Below are 27,296 nucleotides of genomic sequence, written 5' to 3'. Positions count from 1 at the left end.
TATTATTATTCTTACTTTACACATCGTTATCACATCCACATGAAATTCACAAGGAAATATCTGGGCAGTCATGAAAGTTTTTCTCATTTTTAAATGGGTCAGCAATTAGCCAAGTTGTTGTTGTGACTTTATTTGTTAACTGCTTCAGTTCCTCTTGTGCAAGTTTCACTTTTCAAGGTTGTTGACTCATCCAACTGCGTCAACTGCCTCCAGGTTGTTTTTGTTTTCTTTTTCCCAGTTTTTTTTTTTTATTTTTTGTGTATGGTCAGGTCAGCACTTTGTCAGCTTATCAGCACAAAAAAAAGGGAGAGCGGAAGGCAACACGAAATTTGCATTAAATTACTCGGCCACACTCGAAAGGAAGCCGCAACCAAAAACGGTAATTCAATAAAAATTAATCGAACAAGTTCAAAAAGGGGAAAATTGAGAAGTAATTGAGAAGTTTCGATTGGGGGAGGGAGCTGACCAAATAAACTGGAAGTCACAAAAATGCAAAAACACAAACATGTTGGATTACTGGAGCAACGGGATCAAGTTACAATGAATTTGTAAACAGTTTTAGTTAAACAGGTCGGTAGCTTGATAAATACAACAAGTTATCCAGATTAAAATAAGGGAATTTAAAAACTGTTTACTTTTAGTTATGGGGGATCACTATACGTATTACTCACTTAGAATATTTTATTTTCCACTCACAAATTAAGTAATAATATAGTATTGATATCATAGCATAAATCGATCACATTAAGATCGATTTTAAGCTCCATATCGGTAAAACTCCCCTAAACTAGGCGCATAAATCTCGCACTAATCCCGACTGAAATCTGTTAATGTGGTAAGCGCCAATACAAAAAGCGAGACAGATGCAAGACAACTGCCAAGTTGGCTGTCATGCGATATTACCCGTATTTCTCGGCAAAAAAATTGGGCGTGTGCTGGACCAGCAAAGAGCGGGAAAATAAAGACCTGGCCCAAAGCAGGGGAACAGAAACCAAAAGCGGTAAAAACAGAGCTGGGAGCAAAGAGCTAAGCACGTTTAATTGGCACGCGCCAAACTCGAGTCGAATGTCTTACTTTTGAGTCGCTGGAGTGTGTGGCTATGTATCTGGGTATCTGCAAGATATGTATCTCAATCTCAGTGCCCGTATCTGTTACAGTTGGCTCGGCTAACCCAAATTATTAAACGCCATTTGACCTTAGGCAACTAGTTTTCCGATTTTCCGAGGGGGCCGAACGGGTTGAGGGTGTTGGCCATTTGCAAAGTGTTTGACTTAACGGTTGTTTAAGTAGCTTTTGTGCCCGGCCACGTTGAGTGCGGTCAGTTTTTTATTGTTTTCCTTTTTTTGCGCGCTTTTCATGTTTGCTTTGCGGTTTTTCATTCGCGTTCCTTAATTTTGTGTTGGCTTTGCATAATAGATTTTGTCGCTGTCGATGATTGCCAGCTGCGGTCTAGCTCCGCCAAATAACCGAATTGTTGTTTTATTATGTTCGCTGTTTTATTTGGTTTGTTACCTTTTTTGCTACTGTCAGCAACAGTTGGTCAAGCCAAAAAAAAAATAAAGAGAGTTCCCTTCTTGGTTTTGGCGTGAGTCACTTTTGGGCGTTAACATATTTTTTTGTCTTAAAAATCATATTTTTAAATTATTTGTTGTATATCATAGTTAAAGTTGAGCAAAAATCTGTTTGCTAAGCAAAGATAGTTGATAATTTTTTTCCTAGTAATTTCATACTCATTTTCCTTAAAAAGTCAAGTTTTCCACTTTATCACATTTTACCCTCAAATCTTTAATACCCCTTTTCCACACTTGCCGATCCTGTACTTCAGTTAGCCACTCAAGTGGATAATTTATCTAATAGTGACACATCCCGAAACTAGTGAACAATGCTTAAAGCACTCGAAACAAGAACGGGATAAACTGTAGTTAACCAAGATGCGAGCACCCTTTTCCTGGTTCCCCCAGCTCGTCCTTTATATGTAAGCCAGAATCACAGAATACTTTTAGCCTCAAACGCGCTTAGTCATCATCAGCCAGCTATCAACCCTAAAAGCCTAAAAATGCGAGGCGCAAACAACCCCGACAAAAATTCCTAAATACCAACAGAGCTTTACCCTACCAAAAACAGAAAAAAAACTCAGGAGGGAGCCTTTTGTTTTGGGAGAGGATTAAGCATCCAGCATCCAAAGAGCCCAACACCCACCCTACAACCCACTCCAAATGGCGCCCAACAAAAGGTGCAATGACAGCAGTGGTTCCTAATCAGTGATGGGAAAAGGTACTTTTTATTTGTACCTAGTGGGAAACTTAGAATGTACTAATTGAAAATGTATTCTTAGATCTGTTATGGAACTAGTTTCTAAAAAGGTTTAAGTAAATTGTACAGTAGTAACAATACCTTATCTACTTGTATACTATTTACAATGTAACCTAATTATTCTATTAGAAATTGTATACTTTTAATCATAGTAATCAAAATTCTAATAACAGAATGCTAGTAGTAGTAAAGTAACCTTTTTTTAGAATGTTAATAACTTTATAAGTTAAGTACCGCAGGTACCCACCGTTAACTACAAATAGATACTTCCCATCACTGTTTCCACCTTACCAACCCCCAATTCCAATTCTCGGTTGCTTCGTTTTGGCATGCAAATTCGCATCATTCGCTTGGCTTGGCTTAATTTTTTGCTGTTGCTAACAGCTGTTTTGCTGCTAGGCGTTGTTTTTCGCTGCCGGCGTCTCTGCCGCACTTGACATTTTCAACCATTTTGTTTTGCTCGGCAACTTCGTGGATGGCTTTGCCGAAGCTAACGGTAAAGAGGCGGCATAATGGCGGCAAAAAATGGCGACCCTGCCGCATCCTGCCTGGCAACAAAACACAGCTGACTGCTGCGCAGAAAGAGAGAGGGATGTGCCAGGAGAAAGAGAGGGAGCACTAGGGCTCCGATTAACCGCAAGTTTTGAACTCTTTTTTTTTTTTGTACAGCCTACCCAAAAGGGGCGGGAAACGGGGAGGAGAATGGTAAAGGAGGATTTTCCTACGCTTTCATCATCGCAATTTGCATCTCGATTTGTTTGGCCTGTTGCCAAGCTGATTTATACCATGTTTTTTTCGTTTTTTACTTGCTTTTTTCAGCTTCTCTCGTTGTCTGCTTTATTTTTTGCATTTTTCGTTGTTATTACGGCTTTGCCTTTACATTGACCGTGAATTTTTGCCTTCCTCTTTTCTTTTTAACGATTTCTTTATTTTTCCTCTGTATATTGTGTTTTTATTGAGCTGCGTCTTTGGTAATTGTTTCATTTCATTAAAGACAACTGCTTTTTATGGTTTCTTTTGTCTTTCAGCATAGTGTTTTATACGTTTTTACTGCCTTCATAAATTTGACACAAAGATTTTTTGATGATCTGCCCGAAAAACAGCTGCGACCAATGGAATCGGAAATCTTTGCTCAAATATTATTTGCTCATAAAATCGGAAAGTAGTTGGGGAACAGGAAACTTGTGGAACCAGCTGTGAAACACATTTTTCAACTGAGGATTGCAAGACAAGTGAAAAGACTTCTAAAACTAGATTTTTTTCAAAACTCCATGAATTATAATTAATTAAGCTAAGTCTTCAGTTTGCTCCAACTATTCAAGCAAGGCATCAAGAGATACAATCTCCAGTTTGTTTACATTTCACACCATTCAGCGCAATGAACTTTACACAGTTTTCAAGTTTAAATGGCCGCCAGGCACTTTGCCTAATAAGAAAAAATATTACCTGAATGCAGGTATAAACTTGACACTTTCGAGGCACTATAAGCGTCGGGAGTCGGTTGAATCGGGCTCAGACGACAGTCTGCCAGGATCCCTAAGTTGGCTTTTGATTAAGTCTCCGCTGAGGCCGTGCTAAATTGTTTGCACTGAGGCGTTTGGGTTAAGTTGGGTTGTAGAGGGGGAGGGGGCGGCAGGGGGCTAGGGATAGAACGTGCTCAAGTTTTTGTTATGAAATTGAGCCTAGACAAGCCAGGCAAAACCCCTTCTTCGCTGACAACTCTCGACTCCTTTTCAGCAACTAAGGACAATGCAACTTGTGCGACACGCTCAAGGCAGAAGTGGAAAAGGATATGTATCAAAAGGCGGAAAACTAAGAACAGGATATACTCCTCGGCACAAAAACAGACGGCAGACAGCATACCTGGCTACTTGATATAATTGGCAAGCTGGCGAACGCTCCAGACACCAGTTAACTTTCAAATTTTCCTCGCGATGAGCTCTCAAAGGAAGAAGGTGTTCTCCGATTCCCAAAGGGGAAATGTTTTCTCGGCTATGGTAGGAAGTTTTAATGAGCGCTGGGAGAGTTATGTAGCTTTTAAGGGTTTAAATTAGGGGAATTCTTTGAGTTAAATATATTAAAATTTAATAACATTTTAATAACATACTACTACTTGAGTACTATCGATAGTATCGATTATTGGCACAAACCATCGATAGTGTCGATTTTTTACCAACCATTTAAGAACCCCTCCTATTTTTTCGCTTCTCGAGTATCAATATCCACTTCTTCGGTAAACAAATCAAATGCGCTTACTAAATGTGCAAACAAAGTGCCAAACGACAATTAAATCAACAAATAAGCTCGTGTAATTGTGTACGCCAAAGGCAGTCAGTCGGTGGGTGGGTGTTTCAGTGGTTCGGTGGGTTGGTGGGTTGGCGGGGTGCATTGGTGGATCGAGTATAGATAACCCTTCGGGCACGCCAGCTCCGAGTGGTTGTTGTGGATGACGCAGCGAAGACACCCAGTCTGGCCCAGTCGCATATGCGATTCCCATTCATTTATTAATAACTTTTTGCCGCGGCCGTTGAGACGTGCAGTTTGCCGTTTTGCGGCTGCAGTTTTCGTATTTTTTTCCTCCATTTTAATTATTTTAATTGCGTTGCATCTGATCGAATGCTGGCGTACAGTTTTATTTATTGTTTAATTGAAATTTTCGCATTTACGTTGTTAATTGCAGCCTGGTGCTGGGAGGAGATTCGGTTTAATCAACTGCTAAATGATTTTTGGTCGTTGCAAAGAAATAAAATTTGTTTATATGGCGATGGCAAAATTTATGATCATAATTTGGGGCGGAAGTTGGGAAAATGTAACTTAAAACAGTTAAGAATATAACGAGTCTTAACTCTAAAAAAGCCATAATTTAGTTCTGGTCTATAAAAAATCTGTGTTTACCATATATTAAATTTCTATCCATATTTCAAGGCAATTTTATATTTCTTTCATCTTATTTCAAGCTGATTCAGTCAGTTAAATTTTACTGCTTTTCCCACCCATTTTCGAAATGTTCCTCTTGCACACCAAACACATGCTTCCTCCGGAAAATCCTCTGGATCGCCGGAAAATATGCAAACAACTGCAAAGACCAAAGACTTGTGTTTCGCTCAGTTTCCTGTCAATCGATGTGCATCGTATAAGTTCTTTGCGAACGTCGTCGTCTTATGCCTGATTTTCCTTTTGGCTTTTTATAGCCTTTTAAGCTGTTTTCCTTTTGTTGTGCGGAGTGAAGAGAGGAAATTGAAAAATTGCATTTGTCTGTCGCTGATAAAATATTGAGCAGCTTGCACATTCTATCGCTCCCTGGTTTTGGGTTTTAGCTGGGCTGTCGTGATAAGCGTTTGAGCTATTTCCAGAAAATGCTCTCATGGAAATTGGCAAAGAATGAGAATGCCAAGTGGGTGGGAGAATTTCGGAATTCTATTCAGCTGTCCCTCAAAGGGTTTCCTCATTCTTTAAAGCCGTTCTCCAACGGCACTGCAATTCCTGAAATATTTAATTAAATTCTTGCATATTAGCTTTATGTTTTCACTAATTGTTTGCGTGTTGGCTGGCCCGGTTTTGTTTGCAACCTTGCCTCGCGGAGATTACAAATATTTTTAACATACTGCGATGCGAACCTAACTGGATCATCAAAGTCTAGAATTAGAATTGCCGATGATATGGGATTTAATTTCTTTATACTCTTGACCTTAGGCTTTATTATCAGGCATTCTGCTGACGCACGAATGCATTTGATAATATTTATTGTTGTTTGCTTTCTTGGATTCCCACCAAATTAAAGCGTGAATTTGATCCATCTGGCTTTGCCAAATCATCAACAAAGAAACTTTCTCTTTGTTTTTAAAGGCATTACGCAAATTAATTAAATTGCTTTGGATCACAGAATCATCCTTATAACATCTCAGGAGACTTTCTCCTTTTTTTCACATGAATCATGGACATTCCCAAATTTGTCATTAGCTTCCGCATATTTTGTACCGTTCTCCTTTGGTTGTTACAAAATTCTCGCATTCCGAAAATGGCTAATTAGCGGCTTACCAAAATTGGTAATTATCAGCGGGATGTCTGATCTACAGATTGAGACTCGTACATAGATCGACACCTGATTGACATGCAGTTCGAGACAAAAAAGCTTGATCGAATTGTGCAAGCCCCAAAAAGGCATTCAGAAAGCAATCTTTTGTCATATATAGAGAACCCAGAACAAGGAGTTTCTTAATCAGGAGTTTGGCATTGTTTCCCGAATTCTCTACCAATTTCCTGAAGAGCCATTAATTAGTCACTTGCCTTGGCCATGAGTAAATATACCGTTCATCTGTGGGGGAAACATCGGCAGCTGTTGCCTAATTAAATCGAGGTGACAGACGATCAACTGAAATGTGAGTTGACCAACCAAATTAGTAATCTCGCATCGTGACAGACGACAAATCGCCTTAAATGAACGACTTCAAATGTAATTTTTGTGGGATTTTTATTAACTGTTTTTGGTTGTTGTAGCTCATTGTGCTTCCTCTTCGTGTGTGGGCGTTTTGAGTTAACTGTAAAATGAGTTTTTATATGTTTTTTTGGCCAAGTTATTCAGGTCTCCGACGTGTATTTCATGTTGTAATCTTGAGCTTTGCTTAACCCCAAGATGGAGTTCGGTGTGGAGTGTTCCTTTGTTATGTCATCTTGAGCTTGTTTCGATTCCGTTTTTTTTCTTTAATTTTAAATTAAATATTCATCAATAAATGTCAATGTCAAGTGAAGTTGCCGCTTGCTTTGAGGGTCTCGAAATTTTGGGATAAGAGATTGCAGTTTGCTGAAAGATTCAACAGCTTGGAGTTTTGATGGCAAAAATGAAACATGAGATTGCTGGGTGAATCCATGAGGGATAATAAATCCAAGTTGTGTTTCGATGTTGTTTACTTCACTGGCTGATTGAAGATAAAATTTCTTTTGAATGATTTTTGTGCCAGTTTAATCTGGAATAATCTTACTTCTGTTCTTAAAAAGTGAGTGATTTTAATTTAAAGAAATCTTTTTGGGAAAATTAGTTTCAAGATTAAATTTTACAAATAATACAAATATTGAGGATTTTTAAAATAGTTATCTCTACAGTATTCAAATTTTAAAAACTCTGTGATCGCATCTCATTTCCAGCCACAACTTCCTTCCTATATCTTGGCAGGGTTATAACTTCCTTCCCCGATATCTGGCCAATCCATATGGCATTTCCCATTCCGTTCCACTGACCAACTTATAGAACTCGCACTTTGCAAACTCGTTTAACCGCCGATTCCGAAGTGCGACGCAATTGTTCGAGTTGGGCTGCCAGAGATACGAGTACTCGAACCCGTACTCGTATTTATTCATACTTGCCCGTGCGGTGCGGTGACTCTAGTATATTTTTATGTGTAGTTTTCTTATATATATTTCTTATTTTTTTTTGCATTCAGCCAGCACTTCAAGGTTATAATGAGCAACATATGCTGCGGGTACACCAGAAAACTGCAACTGCAACTGCAAATGCAATCAACTGCAAAGGCACAACTAAAAATGCACTTCAACGTTGCCGACGACGATTTGTTCTTTTGTGTGGCAACTAAAGCGAGGCATTTTTCACGTTTTTCCGCTGCCTCCGAGCTGTTCTTGAGCTTTTTCTGAGGCGTTCTGCTTAGTTAAACTTTTGCCTGATTGATGTTTGTCAGCTGCTGCCCAGCGGCCTTAGAAATGGTTGCAACATCGCCTAGAACCGATGGAGAATTAAAGTGAATTATACACATAATTGCTTTTTTTTCAGTCTCCGTTGTTCTGTCCAGATGCGACTGGTACTCGTAATTCAATTAAACATTTTGCACATATTTTCGCTGTTGGAATAAAAACAATACTCCCAACAATTGGTCACGTTTCGTCACCAACAACTGCAGTACCCGCATTGAGTTGTGATCATAAAAATGGTTGAGGTGTAAATGATCGGACCTAGCTACCTTATAGAGATGGCCAGGAAACGCCTTTTAGATATCTTGAATATTCGAAAACGAATATTTGTAAAAGTGATTATCTTAATTAATGAATAAATTAATGTTCTAAATGGAAAACTACTAAAAACGGGATTTAATTGACAAATTAACACTTTTCTCTGCGTGGTAAATTAAGAATTTATTAACCAAATTAAAACACAAAACAGAAATAATAACTGACCCTTAATTAACACCTATTTAAAGTGTGAATTATAAACACGAAATATAAAAGTTAATTGGCATTATTAGGCGTTAATTGAATTATGTTTAATCAAGTACAAAAAATCAGACAAAATGATTTGTTCTGAGATTTTAGATAATAAACAGATAAACTTGGTTAAACCAAGTCACCCTTTTACTAGAGAATTTAAAACATTCCCACTTAAGCAAAGATTAAATCACAGTTTAGTTAGTATTGCTTACGTATTTTTCCGATCTTAGATTAAATCACAGTTTAGTAACCCATGGCAATTTATGCGCTTTCCGATCACTTGGATAATTTACATTGACGCTACACCGCTTGTGCCAGCACCGAATGAAAATATATCTCATATGTAAATGCGATAGCAAACGAAATGAGTTGGTAAATAATTTTCCACACAATTTGCAATTAGTAATAACATTTTTATCGGGCTTTGGCGTTGGCTGTGGTTCGTCAATTTCATCATAAAGGCAGTACACGGGGAGAAATGTTTTGTTCCCTATTGTTAAGATCTTTATCTTGATAATAAAGTACCAGAAAAAAAGGAAATAATCATACAAAGGTTAAAGCAATGTCTTAGAGCTTAAAAATTATCGATATTTTCGATACTTTGACAATTTCGGTTCGATAATATTGATAATCATAATCATCAATAATCTAAAATTTCTACCTTTAATAAATCGAATCTTACTAAGAAAAATATCCCTAAAATATTTTAAGTACTGTAAGGACATAATCAAAGGAGTTCAGAGTTGATGAAGAATTGTGGTGGCATTTGTTCTCGGTGTACCCGCATCGCCATGGCATGGCTAGTTATATAAGTTGGCCAGGCAATAATGATCCCTGCCGTTGGCTTCGCTTCGTTTCTGAAGCTGGCAGATTTTCAAGGTTAAAAGCGACTTTGCGATGGCGCGCGGTGAGCGCACGTGAGTTACCTCAGCTGCTAGCCAGCGAACTGCATGGCAAACTAGTTTCAAATGCCTGGCAGTATCTTACAGATACAGATGCTAAGGCTGCGGCAAAGGAGTGGCTCTTAACTCGCTTCACTTCGGTTCGGTTCGGATCGGCTTGGCTTGGCCTGGCCTGGCCTGGCATGCAATTAAATACAGATTTTTTGCGCTCTTGCAACTGCAACTGCAAACGCAACAGCTGTGGGCTCGTTTCGATTCGTTTCGAGTTCAAGGCTATTGGGTCAAATTGCAAATTAGTCGCCTGCAGGTTGACAGTGAGTGACATTATTGTGTATCTGCAAACTGACCACCGACAAAGAGGCAGAGGCAGACAGATGGATGGAAGTATCGGCTAGATTGTCGGACATTCTTGCCGTCCCGGTAATGGGTAATCGGTAAGATAGATACTCGTACTTCTGCCGCCGGCTGCTGGCGATTTGTATAAACTTTGCATTACAATCAATCATTTGTCGCTGGGCAATGGCTTTTTAAGTAAGTAAACATTAAGAAATCATACAGATGAAAATGTACACCCAACTAATGGGGAGCTCACAATTTATGCGCATATCAAGTGGCCAGCTTAGCAGCGCATTTACCTATCAACGCTTTTGTTGTCGATTTGCATGAAATTGCAAGTGGAGAAAAAAGGGGAATTCAAACAGAAGACAAAGATACGCTTTTCGTTACATGCATAAATGATGCTCAAGCTGGAAGATCCCACTGGCAGATACAGATACTTTTCAAGTTGGGCCACTCAAGTGGATGCCAAGAGCAATGTTTGCCAAAGATACAAAAAAAAAAAAACGAAAAAATTCTTAGGAGCAAGTGAGCCCGAGAATCGGCAATGACGTGTAAACAACCGAGATACAAATGTATCTTCAGGCGGATCGTAAGATACTTAGCGCTGCGAATAAGTGGAATATTGTTTGCCATTGTTCATGGATATATTTCAAAAAGGGGAATCGGCGATGAAAAATGTGTATTTAGGAAGTTATAAGATGGTTGGATCCGTTTTTATTGATGGTTGGTCAAATTACGAAATATTCCATATCAATTTACGAAGTAAACCTTTAATGACTAGTTTTATTGGATAATATTACTTAATTAAGGGACTGCAAAAACCATTAAACATGTGCATCGACATCTTATTCGTACATTTATCTTAAAAACACCATTTTGTGCGTTTTCCTGCTGCACCGGCATATAAAGATATTCCATTTTAATGTGCACTGAAGCCTGTAACTGGTGGGGGCTACCAGATCGTTTTATGGGCGGCTTTATGATCGCAGAGGACTTGCCATAATTACTGCAGGTTTTACAGTCAGTCGGCTAAGTGGCAGTTGGCAAGACAATGCGATGCCCCGACCTTAGACACTTCCCTACATTGTCACTGAGTCAAGTCGTCTTGATTCCAGACCCGGCCAATGCCACCTTTGTTTACCTCATCCATTGTCGGGTGATCTTTATTACGGGCATAAATAAGTACACAGTGCAACATCAAAAGGGTGAACTAATTTTAATTGTTTTAAAAACTGAATTAATTTTATTTTACTAGAACTTATTGCAAACTGTAGGTAACTGTAGAAATTAATAATTGTTTTAAGAACTGAATTAATTTTATTCTACTAGAATTAATTACAAACTATAGGATTTTTTTTTTTTATATAAACATTATTTAACATTTTATTACAAATTTAAACATTTTCAGATAAACTTAAAATATTTAAAATACCTATAAATATACACATTATATCTTTGACGTGTAAAATACCCATTATTACTGATTATAAATAATGAAATATTTTTTACCGAATATTATTTTAATTATTAAACCTCTCCCTTTCTTCTTGCAGCCCCGCAAATCTTCCAGTATCCACCGCCGCCGAGCCCCTCTTGCAATTTCACGAGCGGCGATGTGTTCTTCCCCCACGGCCACCCGAATCCGAATCCGCACCCGCGCACTCCCCGCACCAGCGTGAGCTTCTCCTCCGGCGAGGAGTACAACTTCTTCCGGCAGCAGCAGCAGCAGCCGCAGCCACATCCGTCGTATCCGGCGCCATCGACACCGCAGCCAATGCCACCGCAGTCAGCGCCGCCGATGCACTGCAGCCACAGCTATCCGCAGCAGTCGGCGCACATGATGCCCCACCACTCGGCGCCCTTCGGGATGGGCGGTCCCTACTACGCCGCCTACACGCCGCCACCCACTCCGAACACGGGCAGTGCGGGCACCTCCACCTCGTCGGCGGCCTTCGGCTGGCACGGCCACATCCACAGCCCCCTCTCGTCGACATCTACGCCCCTGTCGGCGCCAGTGGCGCCCAAGATGCGCCTGCAGCGCAGCCAGTCGGATGCGGCCAGACGGTGAGTAGCCAGCAATCCAGGGTGCCAAACGGTAAAATGCCTGGGAGATGCGAATACAGATTCAGATCGAAGAGCTCCCGAAAATGTGGGAGGCAAGATAGATAGATGACCAAGAGATAATTGATTTAAACTTGGATTAATAATAAAATCAGGAAAATATTATATGATAGTCTGAGGTTGAGAAAAAAAAATTTTAATAATTATAAAGATGATCAGGTTTATATTCTAGTAAGCAGTTTAAAAATGTTTAAGAAATAATGCTATTAGGAAGTTTAAGTGATATATTTGCTTCGCTTTCATTTCACTGATTAGACACATTCTTCAGAGAGACAACTATACCCAAGCTATTTGCAAATGATTCGAAATAAAGTACCGTGTGTAATAGCAAGATTATTTACCGCAATCTGAGCACCTCGCGTCCCGCCCGAGACCCCTATTCCAATTCCCATGACACTACGCCAAGTTTTTAATTAATGAAATCGCAAAGTTGTCGCTGGATTATGCGCACACACGAGAAGAGGCATACATACAGTGCTATACAAATCCGAACCGACTGATAATTGCTCATGACGTTCCCAAGTCACTCGTCTATATATTCAGCGATATTTATGGTGCCCCATTATGTGTCTCTTCCCACAGCAAGCGATTGACCTCGACAGGCGAGGATGAGCGCGAGTACCAGAGCGATCATGAGACCAGTTGGGACGAGTTTGGCGATCGCTACGACAACTTTACGGCCGGACGGGAGCGCCTGCAGGAGTTCAATGGACGCATTCCACCCCGGAAGAAGAAGAGCTCGAATAGCCACTGCAGCAGCAATAATAATCCAGTCTGCCAAAGCCAGCCCAATAGTTCATCCCATGAGGAGAGCGGTGCCACCAATAGCCACATCAGTCAGCAGCGACAGGTGGAGCGGGAGCAAAAGCGGCAAAAGGCGAAGGCTGAGAAGAAGGTAAGAAATGGTTATCAATTAATATTAAAATATTTAAATAATAATATATAAAATAGTGGATATATTTAGAAAGGAATTCAAACTGCCAGGCCCCTTCTATACCAAAGAGTCACTCCCCCCAACTATCCATCCATCCAGCAATTAGAATAACAAGAGGAGATAAGTTGGGGAGTTCATTAACTCGGGGCTTTACACATCTGCTAGTTCTGCTAGCTCTTGCTGCCTCAAAAGCCGTGGCACGTGGCAAACATTTTTCAAAGGCTCAACCGGAGGAGCAGTGCTAAAAATACGCGCCAAGAATGACAAATTGCCACACGCGAAAGGAGTCGCAGATTCAGATGGGAGATACGCTGGCAAATGTATCTGTATTTAGTAGAGTGTGTATAACACTTTTTGCACATGCTAAATGTGTGATAAAAATTAATTGCGCAGTGCGGAGAGAAAGAGTCGCTCATGTCACTTGTCTCCACTCTCCACTCGTCCCGCCTCGCTTTATGTTAATCAAGGCAGGCGCCTCTATATAACCATATATATCCCCCCTAAGTCGGGCCTTTGTGACGACGGCCCTCATTGAGCTCACTTTTTTACGCGTCGCGTTTTTTAGTTTTAGTTTCTTGCGTTGCGCGTTTGCCTGCGCAATTGAAAAATATGCAAACTGGAAGAAATTCAATCGCAATCGCATGACACACACATCGACTCGGACCTGATACCATTTCCACTCCATTTCAGTCCTATATTTTATTATTCCAATTCACTTTGATTTGTTTTTTTTTTATTGTAATTGATGTTGGGACTGGTCTGGTCTGGTTGGTCGGGGTGTTCTTATCGCCCATCGCTTTGTGGGGGCTCATCCTTGGGGAAGCTGCGGGCCGATCGGGAAGCTAAACGGCGGCTCACTCGGCCCGCTGGGATCTGACCTTATCCGAGACTCGTCAGCTGCGAAATGAGAGCGTGAGAAATTCCGTAATCTGAAATGTACAGGCATACACACTTTGGAATATTCTACATAGCTGATAAGGGGGGAAAATTAATGGCAGTTTTTCTTAATAAATTAGTAACATGTATCCCAACTAATTGTTTCCAAAATTTATATCATTTCTATCATATAATTTTCATTATTTTATCAAAATAACATCGAGTCCTCGTGTTTAATTCGTAATAATATCTCCTCTCACCAGAAATCGAATCAAAATATGGCCACATGTTCGATGGCCTTTCATACCATTAACCGCAGCGACAAAGCCGCAAAAGTCCTACCAAAATATATCCCAAAATTCGAGTAAAAATAGCAGAAAAGCAAATTTGCATAATCAATGTGTGGGGTGGTCAGTGGGATTTTTGGTGGTTGTACTTCCACCACCTCCTCATCGTTCACACGTGCCACACTGCAACCATTGAAGCGTGGAGTATTGGACAAATAAATGGTGTAAATTATATAACCATTGATGCGGGCAGGGGGAGAGTCAAGTGTGTTATATAGAAAAATAATTACACCAGTGACCGGACAAAAGTTGACCGCCCATTTGGGTCAGGCCACATGAAGTTCATCCGCTGGAGAGTCAATAGTTTCGCTTGATTTACGGTTCAAACTGATTGAGTGGCGGGGGATTCGTGGCCTTTCGGAGGGGTGGTTTCGGTCACGTGTGCGGTTTTAGATATTTTATGCCACACAGGGGACCTATTGGTTAGAATGTGTCGATTTCTTCTGGGTTGTTGGGAGGTATTTGTATTTAAACAAATGCTATTTGTTTAAAAATTTATATGCGAAATGTAAGACAAATAAGTAAACCCCGCTTTTCTCTTCTCCTTCCAGAAACCACAGAGCTTCACTTGGCCAACTGTTGTGACCGTCTTCGTTTTGGCCATGGGCTGTGGATTCTTTGCGGCGCGATGAAACCGCAGGAGACGTGTTTAAGGGACGCGCTTTAGATATATGCCGATCTTTACATAGATATAGCTAAACCGTAATAAGTGCAACGAATTTATTGAACTGCAGGCCGCAAGCAGAAAGTCATTAATTCGTAAACGGATTGTTATATACATACACAGCCAACATACATAAGATTAAGAAGGTTGACGGGACACAAGAACAATATATTCTATCTGTCTATGGTAACTGCATTTGTATTTCTAAATCGAAACGAAACGAAACAGTACTTTCCTCAAAGTGAACAATTGAAACTGCTCAAAGTAATGAAAACTCTTAGACTGGCAAGAGACTCAAATCACACTTATTTTTTTGCTGATGCATATTTTTGTACAACTTTTGAGAGATATTTACAAATTATACAAGTACAAAAAAAAAGAGAAAGCAAAAGATAAAACTGCCAACTTTTTGAGACACTTTTGATAATCTTTGATTCGCATTTAATCATTTCCACACTTGCATTTTCGTTAACCACAAACAAAATTATTTATATTGTAGAGCAAGGTAAACTGCAATTTCAATGTCTTCGCATTTGTAATTCCGAATTGCAAGCAAAACAAAAATTATATTTTAAATATGTTTAACTAGTAGAATTTTTTAAATGTAAGTCCACAAAAAAATCACACACCTAGCTTTAATTGTTAAAAGAAAATCAGAGAAAACGCAACAAAAAAATGAATGAAAAATCATTAAATTAATTTTGTATATAGTTTTATGCCATTTTTGTGATGTTTTGTGTCTACGGTTTATGTCATGTTATTTTAGTTAAATTTCTTATGATTTATGTTTATTTGTAATTTTTTTGTCATTGTTTGTTCATCATCATATTCAAATTGGTCTCACAATATAGTAGTCTTAAGATCCACGCCCAGGAAGTTGATGGCAAAACGAATGAAACTTGGCCAAGAGAGAGATGGTTTTCCCATTCGTACACAGTCTTTTTTGGAATGCACATCAATGATCTCTCACAATGGAAATTAATGAAAATTGATCTCCACAGCTAGCCAAAGTTAAAAAAGAAATGAAGAGGAAAACATACTTTATAGGCAATTTTCACTATTTGCTTCGAATTTCCAGGGCGTTTCAATGCTAATCGAATACCGTGACATGAAAGCAAACATAGCGAAAATAATAAGAGAAAATGAATCAAAAAGAAAGAAAAAACAATTCCCAAAAATCGCATTGATCTCATGGATTTATACAATACAAATACATCAACCGTTTTTTACAATGAGAAATGTTATAAAAAGCAGAAAGTGAAACAGAGAAACAGAAACAAAAATTAATGAAAAGGTTAGGCTTAAGTTCGCCAAGCGTTTTAGTTCTACGTTCTAGAATGTTTAAGTCGGTTTAGTGAGTTTATTGAGCTGTCTTCGGACACGAGTTTATTTGTATATAAAGCAATATTATTTGTGTAGCCTAAGTGACAGCCCCAATCAAATCCCCAGTCCCAATCCAGACAATTCCCAGCATCGCAATAGAACTTCTTCTCGTACACATGTATCAATCTTAATTTGAATAACCACAAAACAGAAACACTACATCCATACCCAATGAAAAATTATTTTTGTAAATTTTTTGCATCAAATGAACCGAGATGTCAGTTGGGGAATTATCCTGGCCGCTTCTTCGGTTTATTGCTAATTAGTTTTCACAATGATCTCGGTAAAGTTTTATGGCCTTGCGCCCAGAAGTCGATAAGATTTCTGGTTTGCCGTAAATACTCGAACAAAAAGTTAAAGAAAAACGAAGCAAGTGGAAAAAAAATCAGAACGACACACAAAAAATTTATATTTTTGACCCAATGCGACTTAATCCGTTTTTAAATTTAAGTATCTTTACTCGACCTTGTAAATAGCGCAGTTGGAATCATAGAATCAAATGCCATTTTTTGTATAGAATTTTGTTTGGTGCCAAAACAGTGACAGCTAATTGTCTATGAACACGTGTATTTCGCATATTATACATTTATACATATATCGTAACTTCAATCATAAGTTTGATTCTGCAATTTTGTCAATTCAGTTTAAGAAAACATTTATGTTTTAGTTTTATGTTCGAACGCAGAACACATTTGTTTACTTGTACATTTTATATTATGCTGTAATATTTTAATATACATAAATATCATTACTGATCTCATGAATATGTTCATAAGACAACAAAAATTATAAATATGATACATCTATGTGTATGTGTGAATGAAAAAAGCGCATAAATATTATGTAAGATTTACAAAACAAATAAAAATAAAAAATATTTCAAATAAAAAATCTAGTGTTGAATGGAAAAACAGGGATTGGCGGAGGCTGTAATTGACAAATTTGAAAATAGACAGTACCTAAAACTAAAAAATCGATACAGAAACAACAGCAATAAATAATTCTTAAAAATTTAGGTAGTAAAAACGTATAGATTTCTACATGAATTTTACACCGATCAAATATAACAGAAATTTTAAAAGGCCTACTTTCAGGCAGTTTTGGAAACTATTTTCGTATACGATCAATGAATCATTGCGTGCTGGTTTTTCTCCTCCCCTGAACAAGAACACCTCTCCGACAATTTTCAGGGGTGAAGTGTGCGTGCGAGAGAACTTTTTCCGATTTAAATGGCAAATGCTGGCCACTTAGGCGGCAAGTAAGCGAGCGAAAGCCTAAACCAATTTGTAGTTTATTTTCCTCTTGTGGTTGCGGATTAAGTGGCCATAATTGCTGCTCCTGCCAGCCGCGCCACGCGACTTGGTAACGGGATACTAGGCCACGTTGGTCATGACACAAAAATGATGGGTTATTAACGGCTTAAGCAGGCGATGACGACGATTATAATGAAACGCGGCACCAGGCTGGGCAATTATGTTAACCTGGCCACCCGAAAATCTCAGGCTCAGCGGTCATGACATCCGTTTCCACCTTCAATCACGGGCACATGCAAGTGTCAATCAAAACGGCATATTTAATCTGAATCTAATATTTTCATTGAGTTCAGGCGCGTGTCCGTCTCGCCTGAACGAATATTGAATAGCGACTGCTAATCGGAGCCTCGAAATCATACAAGTTTTCAATTACATTTTAAACAAAACTAATCAATAGTCCCATTCCCTTCTCTCGGTTTATAGTAATTACTTTTCGGTTCGACACCTGCCAACTGCAATAAACAAAAGGAAGCAGGACATTGTGTCATTTATTGGCAGAGTTTATGGGAAGTAATAGTCCCCCCGAAAAACTCACCGCAAACTATTCCATTTATTAAAATTATATAACATTTGTGGAAATTGGAAATTATCCCTGAATTAAACGTAATTAACTGCCTGCTGTTTTTAGAGATTGTGGTTGTAAATATGGTTAACTTTATTCTATAATGATACCTAACCATAAATACTTAACAGTAGCTTCGAACTTAACCCTTCATCTGAATGGTTTTTCTCACCCTACCATCCTTGAAAGTTTTCCCAATCCCTTTGATTTTGTCCTTACCCTAGCATAATGTTTTCATATGTTGTAATTAAGTTGTATCCTACTTAACTATTCGCCACTTGAAAGTCACTTAAAAGTAATTCAATTATAAATAAAACTCATTGAGAGTGTTGCCCATATGCTTATATCAGTTTTTAGCAAAAGTGGAAGGAAGAAAAAGTTAATTTCATTAAAGGAGAAAGACTCCCAGACTTCGAATAGCTTAACCCCGTTGGTTGTGTGAACTGCACGGGCAGCAAAAATGCATTAAATATTTATAACAAAGTGCACGTGGAGAACAAATCCCTCCCTGTCTCCCAAGAACCTACAGGTATGGATGCATATAAGTGGCTCATGGAACATGCACACAAATGTAAGAAACTTGTCTCGTTTGTCTGCGATGTAATTCCCATACCCCCTTAACCTGCCGGTAACATGTGCATTTTGCCACATGTTTTGAAGCCGGAGAAAGGATAAATAAATCGATATTAAATTTTTTATCAATAATTTGTTTAAATAAATCCTAGGACTTATTTGTTGCCAGTTTGTCGTGTATTTAAGATGCCCCTTATTTTAAAGGTCTCTATTATAAACAGCAATAAAAAAGTTTCGTCCAATTAAATAATATTGGACATTTACATTCATTTTAAAATGCCAGAATTTGATTTGCTTTCTAAAAGGGTCCGGTTTACTTTGTGTGCCTGAGGCGCCATGGTATTTACTCAGCTCCAACTTAGCTCGTATCTTAAAAGTGATAAGCCCATGTCACTGCAGAAATAGGAAAGCAGGAAGCACAAGGACAAGTTTCCCGAGGATTCAGGGGAAACTGTTAAGAAGTATGGCAAACGGAAGGAAATAAACATTCTCATATCTGAGAAATGGTTTGAGTAAAACTCGTAAATTTTCCTGGCCTGCAGGCCATCAGCTGGATAACTCATCAGAGAGGCAATATATGGCGATCATAATCAACGTCTTTTGGCACTTTATTGACAAACTAATAAAAACCGAGAGAGTCGGGAAGTCCAGGCTGAAAGGATGTTCAACGAGAGACGAATAGATACTCGTAGATGGTAGCGAACGATTTATTAAAATCCTTGTACATGGCATACATAATAAAAAGACACCAGAACAGGAGACCCTTGCTGACCGTTGATGTGATGAGTAATTTGCTTTTGGCTTTTAATACGGCACATCTACACTCTGAGAAAATTAATGTAGGTATATTATTTTTTAGAAAAAGTCTTAAAATTTTTACCAAACGTTAGTATTTTACATTTTAGTTTAATTTCCTAATCTCTACAAAATAGATACAATTTTTTTGTATATAAGAATTTTATGAGAAGTTTATTTTATGATAAAGTATTTTCTGTATCTGCATAAACCCGTCCAGACAACGAATAGTTGCAGGACACGGAAATTAGTGCGGAAACGCTTACTACGCTTAGCAATCTGTCAAAAAGCCAAAATGTAATAAATGAGACCCGCACGACGGAGGGGGTGGGATGTCTGGGGGCCATCAACATAATTCATACGACATGCCATAGCAGGACAAAAGGTTGACCATCCAAGGACAAAGGCGCCAACTGGGACTGGACTGTCTTTTATGGCAGCAGATGCACCATATTTCATTACACGTTGATAAGTGGTCATTTGTCCAGGACCGAATACGGTCGGAAAATGGCTGAAACTCCGAGTGAAGTGTGTTTCCTGCATGCCAACAGGCATTTCATAATAATTTTACAACCTTTTTACGCAAACCTGCAGCCAGGACCCCTTTGATTAAATACGTAAAACAAGCATTTTTAGAGGACTGACTTCACATTTTGAGCTCAGGAAGTAGACGGTGAGGAAATAACGTTACCACTCGTAAGGTAATGGTTTTTTATTCATATGTTTATTAGTATGTGCACGATTTTTCGCCTGCTTGCACTTGAACTTTCTGAATAATTGGGAATCGCAGTCTATTATCCATACTTTTTTAATGCAAAATATATGACAAACTGCCAAGCTTTAATATTATTAAAAACAAATTTATTACTTTACTTTAACGTTTTTGTTAATACCGTATTTTACATTTAAAAGTAGTGGGCTCCATATCTCGTTTACGGGCCATAACTATTTAAATTCTTAATATATATTTTTGAAACGGTTTAGATAAATTATTTTTAATTAAATAAAATTGTTTTGTTTTTTTCAGTAGATAAATATTAAAAAAAAAAGTCGAATTCAAATAAAATAATGTTCTAATCAAAATAGAATGTTGGAAAAATGTGATGACGCCATCCCACTGCCACGATTGTAGAGTCCGGAGTTTCATTAAACTAAAAGACAAAATATTGTTTTTTCAAAATATTAAAATTTTTAAAAAGGTTTAAACTCACTAGCCGTTGCATCTCCTCAAAGTGATTTCTATTTGTTAGCAAAAGAAAAGGACCACTTCTGTTAATAGCGCCATTCTGCTTTATAATTTTTATAAACGATGCAGCGAAATCGGGAGACAATTTGTGGTCATCAGGAAGTACCAGAAATAGTTGTCGCAAATTTGTTGCACAACTAAGCAATTCTAGAAACTTAGTGTCTGAAAACTTTTTGGCATAAAAGATCAACATCTCGAGGGTTTCCGCGTGTGCCTTAATGAAGTTGCATTCGTTGCTAATATGAAAATGAAGATCAACCATCCATAGTCTTTGCAGATTTGGAAACTTTGGGACTTCTTCTAGGGTTCGCAACCATAGAGCTGAAGGTACTCAATGGATGTAGACATTTCCTCTGACCCTTGACTTTGAATTTTAAAGTTCAACAAGGTCAACTCCGAAAGACTTGGTAGTGTCTGACACACATCACGCAGGCATATGAATTCTTTTTGGTTGTAAGAATGTAATTCCAAACTTTCCAATTCACGCAGTTCTTGTACGTTAGGAACTAAAATAACAATAAATACAAAGAAAATTAGGTTTCAATTGATTGAAGTTGAGGTACTAACTAAGGATATATATTTACAATATGCTAAAAAATATTTTATTCGATTATAATTTGTATACCCGCTACTCGTCGAGTAAAATTTGGAAACAGGTAGAAGGAAGCGTTTTCGACCCTATAAAGAATATTTCGTTGTAATTATCGAAACATACCATTTTGTAATTGTAGGTACTGACACGATAAATAGTTACAATTTATGGAGAATAAAAATACTTGTTATTTTTCCATTTTAAAAAACGTACCTCCTTTTCCGGAAAAAATTTGCAATGATAAATGCCTTAAGTTTGGAAGATTTAACATGGCGTCAATGGCTTCTTTTGGATCGGGAAGTCTCAAGGTGATCGTATGGAGTTCTTTGTGTTGCAAGACCAGGTCTTTGGCCGCGCCGCCATCAAACTCAGATAACACCTGCAAGACTTCCAAGTTCTTGCAATACTTTCCAAACAAATTCACCAGACGATCTTCCGCTTTCGCATCTATAAAATTGAGTTCGATGACGTCCGAACCGCATATTTCCAATATGATAGCCCACGCTTCAAAGGGCAAGTCCCCGGTTCTTATGCTTTGAAATTGATGACCGATGTGGTGTTTGAATGCATTTCGAAAAATTGGGTGCACCTGTGCCAATTGGATTTTGGCATGGAGAGTCAGTTCTCCAAATATACACCAAAGAACCTTTGCAGGCAAATCCAAAATACTTTTTGTGCCGCTCATTTTCAAGAAAACTTTAAGGAGGAAATGGAAACTGCTGAAAATCGAGGTCCGGAAATGAAACATACATACTGTTATCGATAATCAACTATGCACGTTCAGAAGTGCTTTCGTGAGAAACAGTTGGAATTCTTGACAAACGTGAAATTCTGATTCCCACTTATAACCTCTTCCCATAGAGTCCATCCGTGTGAAACGGTTGGGATTTTTGACAAATGTGAAATTCGTGTTCCCATAGAGTTTCCATCCACATCCACATCCAATAACAGCTGACTTGAAGAGCAGTTGCTCAACTCAACATAAAAAAGGGGGATTTCAACTCGGCAAAACTGTCGTAAAATTGCGTTGTCCTAATCTTATTTTAGAATAATACAATAAATAGCATTAGATAACAGTTTAAAACATATCTGAGCTTATATAACATATTTCATACGAAATTGGGGGAGAGCCTAACCTCCAGTACCCTACAATCCGCTCTTATTGCGTCTCTGCCTAGCCAATATTAATATATCAAATTTGTCATTTATAGCAACTTTGTAACTTTATAGGGATACATAATACACTTTTAATCAATATTAGTTGGTATTTACGAATTGCAGAACATATTCTGAGACTTCGCTGCAAACATTTACCTTTTCGTACGCAGCTTAAATTTTGGCCCACTCATAGCAACCTGTTTGCGAATGCTTTTCCGCCCATAACAAACTACAAATAATTAAAAAAATTTCCCAAAAAACAATGAGCTGAAGCATTATTTAATTTTATCCCGCCATTTGATTTGTCCTCGCAGTCATCGTTCCAATTTTCACAGTCAAGAGAAAGAATTCAGAGTTGCACCGAGATAACATCGCCTAACTATCGCATAAAAGAGCCCGTCAAAGTCCGGACTAACTGAAAAATTTTCGGAACGGCAAAACCTTACGGACCATCCTTTCAACGAATGGTAGGTGGAGCTCTGTGGGAAGACCCTATTAACCACTTCATAATAGCTAAATTAAGCAGCAGTTGCTCATCAAACCACAAGGCGAAACTGATGTAAACTTTCCATTTACTGCTTTTATTTTTATACCCTTTCAGAGGGTAGTTTAATTTCAGTCAGAATTTGACATTGGAGTAGAGGATACGTTTCCGACCACAAAAAGTATACATATTCTGCATCAGTCGATCGTGTCATGTCCGTCTGTCCGTTTCTTTGCGAACTGTGTTATTCAACCTAATAAAAAGTAGTCGGGTTGTTCCCCCTTCCTTTATTTTGAGAAAAATCATTCTTTTTTTTGAAAACATCGATGTTTCTACACTTCTTATGAACAACTGCTTTTCAAGTGGATGTGGCTCTGTGGGAACACGAGTTTCACATATGTAAAAAATTCCAACCGTTTCACACAGATGAACTCTATGGAGAAGACGCTATTAGATAAAATTTTGACTATTTACATATCGGTCCAACTAGTATTCTATCAAAACAAAATAAATCCAGGATTGCCTAATGGGTTTTACAATTTTGCTCATTACAGCTGGCGTAGAACCATATAGTCTGAACAAAAAAAAGCTAAATAGCCGACAACTGTGGTGTAATAAGCCCACACTTATGATATATAGCCGCTTCCCACTAAGGTCCATACACATCCTATTAAACAGATGGTTCTTAGGTCCATGCCGTCCCCAAATTTCTAAGTAATGCGCTCTTTCCACAAAGGCCATTTATTGAAAACATTGGCCGCGTTCAGCAGATGATGCAAGAATTTTGCATCAGTGAGCGTAAAAATAGTACGTAAAAATACATGATACATGGCTTCTGGCATGTATCGATAGTCGAAATTTCGAATCTAATTAACATAATAATGTAAAAAAAAACCATAAATTCAGTGGAATTATTTATAATTGTACAGCCATTTTTGATTTTTATGTATCCACGATAGCTGTGAGCAGTGCTTCAGTTGCGGGGACAGGAAAAATATTTTATTTTAAATTGCGCGTGCACTGATTGATATATTTTTTACTTTTACATCATCGAAATGTATCATGAGCGTACAACAGGACACACTTGATCACTGATCCATCAGTGCTCATCACAACATAAACCAAGGGGTTTTTTATAGTGTTATACTGTTTAACAATATCGAATAAGAAGTATGCATATAGTCAAAGAATCAAATGCGAGAAAGCTGATATAAATTCTTTACAGGGTCCAAACGGTTAAAAGTTGTTGAAATTTTCTTGCAATAGTTCCCAATCATGTTTCCTCCCGTTGGGAAGGGGATCAGATCTTTTTGCGTTGCAATTGAAAAAGAATCGCTGTTGTAATTTGAAGTAGGAGGTAAAGGTCCGTCATCCAAATTTGACGAAATTTGTTTTGCGATCGTCAGGCGATGGTTTTTTGATGCAACTGTACAAATTTGAATATTCACTCTAGAAACGTTCATAAACCAATTGGTTGTATAAAAGTTGTATTTTGTTTCATTTGTTAATGGCTAATTTTTAATTTCTTTCAGTTTGTTGTTATCAGAAAATCACTTGCGAAGACGTTGTTATGTTAGTTACAAAAATAACGGGATAATAACAGTTTCGCCAGATGAAATTCCCCTTATTTATGTTTTAATGTGCAACTGCTGTTCAGATCACGACATCGGACATGGACATCGGAGTTTCACGACTGTCTAAGATCGCAACTGATTCTTACTGATGTGCTCTGGGTGAAAGCCGATTTTAACTTTAAAAAATTCTTAACAGAACAGTAAATGTTTAACAAAATATTAAAAAAAATTTTGCTAGAAATTTAAAAAGGAAAAAATTAATAAGGGGATTCCCTAAACTGTTGAATTGCTGAATTGTTGAATTTTGGTCAGCTGTTAATCAGCTGCTCCATACAAAGTCAACTTTCAGAAATTTCAGCAATTCAACAGCCTCGAGGCTGTTGAAAATTTTGTTGAATTGCTGAAAAGCCAGAGTTGTCACCTTTTTTTAAAAGTCGTGGCAACCCTGTAACATTTTAGTATCACCAGTACGCATTATTTATTTTAAAATCAACTTAGAAAGCATATTTGTGGTTCTTTTTACCTTGGTAACACTTTTAGACAGTAACTAGCAATAATAAATCAATTTTTACATGCTTTAAGTTCCGTGAAACTTTTCAACAAATAACAGCTGTTTGAAAATTCAACAGGAACCATTTTGAGTCGTTCCCTTAATTGCTGAAATTTTTTGTTGAATTTTCAACAATTCAGCAATTCAACAGTTTAGGGAATCCCCCTATCAATGATAAAGGCTAAACATAGACGCTTCCAAAATTTATTAAAACATCGATTCATCGATGTTTCCACCTCTAATTTGGTGAAATATATCGAATCATCGAAGATATCAACTCTAGGGACCTCCATTTCCTTTTCAAGACGCTGTCGATTAAAAAAGTTAAGCTAAGATAATGGAAACCGCAAATATCACAAGTTTTCCTCAGGAAATTCTAGACCTTCTATTTGAATCTCTGGATTATCAAGATCGACTGAGTTTGGCCCAAAGCAATCATTACATCGGCGAATCATTTGCCAGCTTTTGTAAGCGGGAGCTGAAAGATCTGGAGCTTACTGAATGCAAAACTGAAAATGATTATCTTTCTCGTGTGTTACCCATTTGCGGCTCCGCTGTTATGAGTATAACTGCCGAAGATGGTAGCTACCCAATGCTACAAATTCTTGAGCGCTACTGTACCAATGTGAAATCAGTTGTCCTGAAAGCAAGATCTTTATGGCCGTTTTACTTCATACCCAACATGAAGAGTCTGACGTCGGTGCAGTTGTGGATGAGGCGGGATGAGGATGATTTTTTATACCCCGCCCTGCAGGAACTTCCTCACCTAACTAATTTACATCTTCTTGATTTTTCCGAGAAAAACGGTATGTTTAACTTGTCTTGAAACATATGTATGTGCTTAGAAATTCTAATAAACTTGTTCGATTACACTAGTTCACAAAGTTCAGCGTTTGGTTAATCTGGAGAGGCTGAGTCTTGAAAGAGGAAGAAAAGAGTGTCCAGTCGATATCATGCAAATATGCCATTTTCTAAAAAAACTTGATTATCTGTTCATTGAGTGTGACGAAATATTTTGCGGGACTTATTCTCAAGGATCAACATGTTCGGCTCTTGAAGAATTTGAATTGATTGTCAAGAAGGTCACAGATCTACCATTTTTCCCAAATCTGCGAAAAGTATTTGTTTTATCCGACAAAAGCTTCAACTGGATTAAGTGGATCACGAAATACACGGAAAAACTCGAGTCATTATACATCAGTAACATTACTGATAATATTGGCCTCCTCGATATGCTTGAAAGCTGCAAAGTTTTGCATTATTTAGCAATATTTATAGAATCTACTAAACTTTCCAATGAATATTTGACCTACCTTGTTGATGTCGCGCGTCGTAAAGTGGGTTCTTTATCTTTGGAAGTGAAAACCAAAGAGGAAGTGGATAATTTAAAAAAACGGGTAAGTAAAACAAAATGCTCTTCTTTTTATTATATTTAAACCATTTTATTCCCAGTTGGCAGATATCCCGAATTCTGCTATATGCAAAGTATATAAACATAGTGTTTAATACGCAAATTCGGGTAATTTATTTGTCAGTTAATGCGAAACATAAAATTCTAAAACTATTCTATTGGCAGTTAAAAGGTTGCCTAATAAACATTTGTTTTGAAAATATAAAAAAATTCATGTTTGTTAAATCGTATGTAAAAACAAAAAATATTGTACTTCTTATGAACATCGAAATGGCGTTAATGCCATTTTTGAAAATTATTTTAAAAGAATCAAAATAAAAAAAAATAAAAAATAAGCAGTCTTATTTCAACAAAGCTCACACTTTTTATTGCTCATTTGGGCTTTACCAAAGTGCCATATGCTGGAACAATTCGCAACTCATCGGCGACCTTTCATGGTCGGACAACACACCCAGATACTCCCACAGGCGGATATAAAAATCCGCCGATTTGTCATTCATCAATCATGACCCGAAGAAGGCAGTTCGAGCTTTTTGCATAACTCAGATGAATGTAAACAAATTGCGAGACTGGCGAAAAGCAAAAGTGAAGCGGGTTGAACGACAGACATTGGCATAGATTTTGAACCGAGTTCGGGGAACAGCCCACGATTTTTGGATGATATTTTGTTTTGCTTTCGTATGACCGCCAAATCTGTCCCAATATTAGCCCATGGATGCTGGGTTACTTCAGAGGCTATAAAGAGCGGGAATTGTTATTACCAACAGCTAGTTGGGAGGGGAAAAGAAAGCCGCTTTGGGGGGGCGGAGGTTAGCGACTAGAGCAGAAAATTACTCAACTCGAGTCAGTTTCGGTTTCGGTTTCTGTTTCAGTTGGCTTCAGTTTGGGCTTGTTAGCTGCTTAGCTGCTTGGCCTGCTCTCTGGGGCCCCAACTTTCACTCAGGCT

The 27,296-nt window shown here is 38.0% G+C and overlaps 2 protein-coding genes and 1 long non-coding RNA gene across 5 annotated transcripts in view; 2 read left to right on the top strand and 1 right to left on the bottom strand.

Moving 5' to 3' along the window:
* Window positions 1–16,983, top strand: part of hid (head involution defective) — a 28,652-nt gene extending 11,669 nt beyond the window's left edge. For both annotated transcript variants that reach the window (XM_070214404.1, XM_017153121.3), the window contains exons 2-4: window positions 11,321–11,831; window positions 12,471–12,783; window positions 14,597–16,983. In XM_070214404.1, the coding sequence (XP_070070505.1) occupies window positions 11,321–11,831; window positions 12,471–12,783; window positions 14,597–14,677 (905 nt within the window). In that variant the 3' untranslated portion in view covers window positions 14,678–16,983. The remainder of the gene's footprint in view (window positions 1–11,320; window positions 11,832–12,470; window positions 12,784–14,596) is intronic.
* Window positions 16,984–20,174: 3,191 nt separating this feature from the next.
* On the bottom strand, window positions 20,175–21,921 carry LOC108065171 (uncharacterized). Its single transcript, XR_011418535.1, has 3 exons — window positions 21,387–21,921; window positions 20,547–21,087; window positions 20,175–20,486 (listed from the first exon to the last, which is right to left on the bottom strand). It is a non-coding gene; the product is annotated as an uncharacterized lncRNA (long non-coding RNA).
* A 3,261-nt stretch (window positions 21,922–25,182) lies between these two features.
* On the top strand, window positions 25,183–26,672 carry LOC108065193 (uncharacterized). 2 transcript variants are annotated; one of them, XM_070215760.1, is made up of 4 exons: window positions 25,183–25,745; window positions 25,816–26,336; window positions 26,392–26,458; window positions 26,516–26,672. In XM_070215760.1, the coding sequence occupies exons 1-3, from the start codon at window positions 25,277–25,279 to the stop codon at window positions 26,443–26,445; spliced, it is 1,044 nt and encodes a 347-aa protein (XP_070071861.1). In that variant the 5' UTR covers window positions 25,183–25,276; the 3' UTR covers window positions 26,446–26,458; window positions 26,516–26,672. The 2 variants fall into 2 exon arrangements, with proteins under 2 accessions (XP_070071861.1, XP_017008606.2); XM_017153117.3 differs by having other exon boundaries at window positions 25,185–25,745; window positions 26,392–26,671.
* The last annotated feature ends 624 nt before the right edge of the window (window positions 26,673–27,296 follow it).

Source organism: Drosophila takahashii, chromosome 3L (assembly GCF_030179915.1).
Source record: "Drosophila takahashii strain IR98-3 E-12201 chromosome 3L, DtakHiC1v2, whole genome shotgun sequence".
NCBI classification, from domain to species: Eukaryota; Metazoa; Arthropoda; class Insecta; order Diptera; family Drosophilidae; genus Drosophila; species Drosophila takahashii.
This window is presented reverse-complemented; position numbering and strand designations above follow the sequence as displayed.